The sequence below is a fragment of the Theropithecus gelada genome, chromosome X, assembly GCF_003255815.1.
Source record: "Theropithecus gelada isolate Dixy chromosome X, Tgel_1.0, whole genome shotgun sequence".
NCBI classification, from domain to species: domain Eukaryota; kingdom Metazoa; phylum Chordata; class Mammalia; order Primates; family Cercopithecidae; genus Theropithecus; species Theropithecus gelada.
In genome coordinates this window covers 78,317,644-78,323,690 of record NC_037689.1, presented here as the reverse complement: position 1 = coordinate 78,323,690, position 6,047 = coordinate 78,317,644, and the positions used below count along the sequence as shown (strand labels likewise).

The 6,047-nt window shown below is 45.5% G+C and overlaps 1 protein-coding gene across 1 annotated transcript; it reads right to left on the bottom strand.

Annotated features, from left to right (window-relative positions):
• Positions 1-3,751: 3,751 nt before the first annotated feature.
• On the bottom strand, positions 3,752-5,585 carry MAGEE2 (MAGE family member E2). The gene has a single exon (XM_025372983.1). It carries the CDS (start codon positions 5,386-5,388, stop codon positions 3,817-3,819), a length of 1,572 nt encoding a protein of 523 aa, XP_025228768.1. The 5' UTR covers positions 5,389-5,585; the 3' UTR covers positions 3,752-3,816.
• Between the last annotated feature and the right edge of the window lie 462 nt (positions 5,586-6,047).

Here is a 6,047-nt window from a genome sequence, read left to right as displayed (position 1 = left end):
TATCAGGTGCTTGTTTATTACTATGGTGTCTAGAGAGCAAGGGTATTAATATTTCAGGGTACACTTTTTCGCAACTATTTTTTTTTGGCAACTAGCTTCAAATCCTGCCTGCAGAGAATTCCTAAAGATATTGTTGAGCACTCACTGAGATGGAAAACAAACCTTGTTCAGTGAGAAATCTTACTGTCTGGAGATCCCCTCTAGGAAGAAAGAAGGAGACTGTGGGGGTCTTGTCTGAACATGAAAGACACTTATGAGTTGGTCTATATTGTCAGTATTGGAGGATTTAGGGGCAGCAATCCTTGGAGCAGGGGGAATTTCCTTGAAATCTAGCTCAGGTTTTCCTTGGATTGTATGTTTATTTCTGGATGGCTTGTGTGTGTATACAGAAGCGGATGGAGAGAAAGTGCAGGCAAGGCTTTTCTAACCACTCATCCCTGAAAGAGGGCACTCCTGGGACTCAGGAACTGAAAGTGATTATATTCTCCATCTTATCTCTCTAAGAAGGATCCAAATCACTGAAAGTGATTATATTCTCCATCTTATCTCTCTAAGAAGGATCAAAACTATGATCCAAATCATAGGTTAAAGAGGACTCTGGATGGAATATATACAGGATGATGAATCCATATCTAACCAATACCTATTCTGCAAGCCCCAATGTGGCCAAAACTTCAATACTTGTTGGATGTTGATGGCCCACAGTCTGCAAATGAACTCAGGCCTTTCCATCTTCCAAATCAGTTCACAAAGATAAGAAAGATATTTTGTCTGGTGTTCTAAAGGCTTAATAGCGACTGACTTATATTGTAGTAATTTGTACCTCTGTAAGTCTTGTTTACCAGACACTCACTTCTACCCCTAAGTATTTCTTAGTGGGTGTTAATTCTAAATTGGTGCCTGAAGGATGGGAGTACTCAAATCTCTCTTGGTCTTCAAAGGAATGGCTGTGGCCACAGAGAGACTATACCTTTTCCTACACCATAGGCATGTGCCCTGCAAGTCTCACTCTTGTCACTTCTGGGAAACTGCATGTGGTCTCTGTGACACAGGACTATTTCCCGCTTCTGTTCTTGCACTCTGAGCAACCCTGGGCAGGTCAGAAGTTCTTTCAGGTCATTGTTCGTTCAGGATTCCAAAAAAAATTACTTAACACTTCTGGAGCTCCAGAAAAGATGATATTTGACACTCTCTGAATGAGATAAGCAGATAAGGCTGGAGGCTTGAAGAGGTTCAGCTGGAGAAGACTCATAGGGCAGAGTAAGGAGATTGGACAGAAATGCATATTCCATACCAAGACAGCTCTCATGGAGCCCCAGTGGTGGAACAAGGAAGAGCCTGGAGAAATTTCAGCTTCACTTTCATTCTCCTGAGTGCTATCATCTTGCCTCTCCACTCTGACCATGCAGCCTTTCTTTGTATATCCCGAAAGTCAGAAAATTTGAGGGGGAACATTGGGCAGGCCTGGAGTGGGGCTCCTTGGACTCCAAGCCCAGCTCTCATTGACTGGCTGTGTGACCTTGGACATATTACTTAAGCCTCAGTTTCCCTTAGTGCTAAGTGGGACTATTAAAATGCTTCTTAGAGAAATGGTGGAAAGATTAGATCTAAGAACATGAAGAACCCAGCACAGTGCCTGGCACATATTTAGTATTAAAACAATTTGCAGCATTACATTGATCATTGTTGTCCAGATGCTACACGTTCCCCATGGCAGATTTCTGTCTCTCTTTACTGGAGCCCCCCAGAAGAGCTGACATGTTTGTGAACCCAGAAATTGCACCAATCCAAAAAGTCAGAGTAAAAAATCTTGGCAACTTAACGTGCTTGCTTCCATCCCCTCTCCCGTCTCACAAGCATGTACAGGTTAAGAATGAGAGAATTGCTGTTTAGCACACAAGCAAGACTCTGCTCCAAGGTCCCAGATTTTGAGTTGGATACTCTCCCGCCTGACAACCCCACCCCACCCCATTTTCAAGAACCCTTTCAGATCGGACTCTCCAATTACTCATTTTCTCGTTGCTAGAAGCCCTGCCCTTAGCATTCAGACTTTGGAATGCTACTGATGGGAAGATCACTGAGACTGGGCTGTATTGCCCTAGCAACCGCGGAGTGCGCCTGCGCAGTGGCATCCCCAAGCCGACAGCTCTAATTAGGCTTCTGCATCTCAGCCGGCCAGACTTTGGATACAAAAGGACATATCTTCCTTCTCCCTGCCACTCCTCCAGTGAGACGATTGTGTCGTTCTCTTCCTGAGGCTGATGAAAATGTGAGGAATGTCTTCCAACTCCCTCCCATCTGATAGGAGGTAGCAGATGGGAGTAGCCACCGGTGATCAGATGGATGAAAAAGGCAGAAAGCTGGCGTGTGCAAGGAAATGAAGACATAGATCCTACGCTACCGGTAGGCAGCAGCCCCCACTCTGTAATAAGTGATTTTCCATATGACACTCATCCTTATACCAGGGCTCCCTCTCAGAAATTGTTACCTGCTGACTCTCTAGGGAACGCTTATGGGGAGCTATGAGCTAGGTTAGAAGCGGTAAGGGGGATCAGAATGAAGAGAGCCTAAATGCGAACACTCAACAGCTTGGGTGCTGAAATAAACTGCATTGGCAGAGGATCCCCTGCAGAGTTCCTCCAGGTATATTGTTCAGTCTGACTGAAGGTGCAAGGCCATTGTTGGCTCTCAAGAGTCACTCTGAGGATATGGGCCCTTGTTACCTCTGCCACAGACTTATTTCTCCTACTCCTCCCTTAAAGTCATTGTCTTTCTGAGCTATTTCAAATTCTTCATAGGTGCTTTACACACTGCCTCTGTCTTCACTAGCAGTCCTTCACTTCCTCTCCCCAACCTCAGATCTTACAATAGATGTCACTTAAGCACATCTTGTCCCCAGCCCTCCATACCACTTCATCCTCCCCACCACTATTCCTGACTAATTTCCCACTCATCCAGGCTTGACACCTCTGCACCTTCCCCAGACTTTCTTAGATGCCATCACCTTCCCACTATCCTTCCCAGCACTTAAAATCAGGAGTTATTCCTGTGGACTCTCATAGAACTCTGAGCTTATGCCTATTATGCAACTTTCCATAGCATAATATAATTGCTGGTTTACTTCCATGAGCCCTCCCCCTTAAGCCCTGGAGCCCAGCTGGGTCTTCTTCACTCTTATATTCCCAGCACACAGCACTGTTCTCAGAGCATGGCAGGTGCTTAATAAATGCTTATAGAATAAATGAATGCATAAGCATGGTGTCTAATTCATTATGCTTTTATTGCAAATACAGGTAAATGACAGTTATATGTATATATATATATGGAGAGAGTTGTATATATGTATATAACTATATATAGTTATATATATATTATATATAGTTATATATATTATATATATAGTTGTATATATGTATACGACAGTAGACACAAAAGGAAAGCAATCACAGATCAGTGGTTTTGTGTTTGTGTGTGTGTGTGTTATTGTTATTTAACTCCTGTACCAGACCATTTTACTGATTATTTCAAAGATGTAAATATTATCAATACATTTTACAGAGATATCTGAACTTTTATACTGAAACAAGACAGGGATGGCAAATGAAAAATTCCATTTATAAATATTGATCATTAACCTAATTCAAGGGTATATTAAAAGGAAGGAAATACTACTAGAATTGGAACACAGACAGTAAGCACAATGTGTACTTCCCACCCAATCCCTCCCCGGATTCTAATTTAGAGCCCCAATGCCAATTTTACCAAGGCATCTTTAACGGATGCCACTCAGCTGAAGTGATACATATTCCCTAGACTTCACATGGGACCAAGGAAGAACATGGTAGTTGCCTCAGATTTGGCTCTGGCCTCCTCATCTTCCACAGCCTCCCTATATTGTTCTGGCCAGTCCTGTGGTCGCTTTCTGTAGAGCCTGGCCATGTACTCCAAGACTTTCATTTTGGTGGTTTCATGGTGAGCTCGAGGACCCCATAGAAGCTCATATTCAACTGGGTTAGAGTAGGACAGTGGCCTGCATTCCAGATAGCGCTGTCTCATAAGCTTACAGGTGATGGCATGCTTTCTCCCTACATCCACACTAAATCTTCGAAGCAAGTTCCAGACATTGGCCTCTTTGACACGGTTGCCCATCAAGAATATCAAACCTAGGATTGGCATTACATATTCTTGAGTGGGTCTCCCCAGGCTCTCTAGCATCACTTGCTCTTCCTCTGATTCTGGTTGCTGGACAAGGAGGTAGATGTGCTCACTGGTATCAACCTCAATCAGAGACAACCCATAGAACATATCAAGAATTAGAGTAGCTCTATTGAGGATATTTGGGAACACATCCTCAAATTCTTTGCCAGTGTGAGCCAATAGCTCATCCTGATGTATAGGCAGCAACTCCTCAGAGACACTAATAGCCAACTGGACCAAATCATTTGCCTTATCATTCATAGTGTCCTCCGACCAGAACTCTAAGCCAGCAGTCAGGCTTCTTTCTTTGGTTTTGTCAGCTTCCAGGGCCTTGTTATATTCTTCTGGCCAGCTCTGGGGTTCTTCATCATGGGCATCTGACACAAACTTCAGGGCTTCCATCTTTGTGATTTCACTATGGGCTCTAGAGCCCCACAAGAACTCAAATTCAAGGGGATTAGTGCCATACACCGGCCAGTACTCCAAGAATTGCATGCGCACAAAGTCAGTGGTGAGGAGGTTCCTTGTGTTCCCAAAGAGGTTATTGATCCTCTGAGGCTTATCCCACATATCAACTTTTAGCAGCAGGTCCCAAATGGATGCCTCTCTTGCTCGGTTCCCATTCAAGAGGATGTGGCCTAGGACTAGGGCCAGGAGACTTGCTTTTGGCATATCCAAGGACTCCACTATCCTATCGGTGATCTGGGAACCCCGTTTGCTGACTAAATTGTATGTGTCAGCCTGTGGATCAATAACTCTCAGGTTCAACCCAAAGACCCGGTCCAGGTGAGCTGAGGCTCGTCTGAGGATCTCAGGGAACTGATCTGAGTACTCTCTGAGAAACTCCAGCATCTCGGACTGCTGAATAGACCCCTCCTTCTGGCTTTTCATTCTCATGAAATTCACCAAAGCAATTGACCTGTCTTCTAGAGGGTCGTGGACCCTGAGCGCCCCCAAACGTCTGGACTGCTCGTCGATCAGGACTTCCAGGTCATTCGTGTTCTGAACGGCCTGGCAAGTGTTGACACACTGAGGGTTGATTGGTGCCTGAGGGCACTGGGGGACATCAACGACTAGCATGGGGGTGGGGGGCCCGGAGGCGTTAGTAGCTTGTATTTCACCTCTGCCGTCGCTGTAATCTGCAGTGATCTCTGCGTTACAGCGGCGTGCATTCTGGCTTACCAGAGACATGGTTCCAGGAGACAGGAGGGGGAAGGGTGAGATCAGCGATCAGTCGGAGAGAGGACCGTAGCAGTGTTGGTGCCTCGGCACAAAGCTGAAGCCCGAGACCCTGGAGCTGGAAGGATCAAAAGTGATATCTGGTGTGAAAAGCGATCTTTCTACACAAGCGCTGGCCAGCAACGACTGCAAGCCTCAGAACGTTATTTTGCCGCAGCCTACGCAGGCGCAGTCAGGCTTTGCATCGTAGTGGCCACGCCCCATTCCCTGTCTTCCTTGCCTTGCCTCTCATTCCCTCCCCCTCACCTCTGAAGGGCAGGCTAGGCTGGTTGAAGTGGTTGCTGCTGAACTTGAACTTGTTAGAGAAGAGAATTCAAGAAAGGGAGTAACAGATACAGCAAAAGGGTCAAGGGATGAGGAGCGTTCAGTGATGCTCCCTCCACTTGAAGTTTTTCTGTGGGGCATAAAGCACCATGCTATCAGGTGGTAGAGGATTCAGAGAGGAAGAGGAGGAGCAGAAGGTGGAGGAAGGGAGGAGGAGGAGGAGGACGCTAACGATGAGAATTATTTTACAGACTCGTTAAAGCATCCATTCACTCAACAGATATTTACTGACCACATGCCACATGCCAGGCACAGTGCTGTATATCAGAGTACAAACATAGTGATTT

Bases quoted from the DNA above. Each gene is read 5' to 3' on its own strand.
- MAGEE2 (XM_025372983.1), bottom strand. From the start codon at position 5,388: ATGTCTCTGGTAAGCCAGAATGCACGCCGCTGTAACGCAGAGATCACT.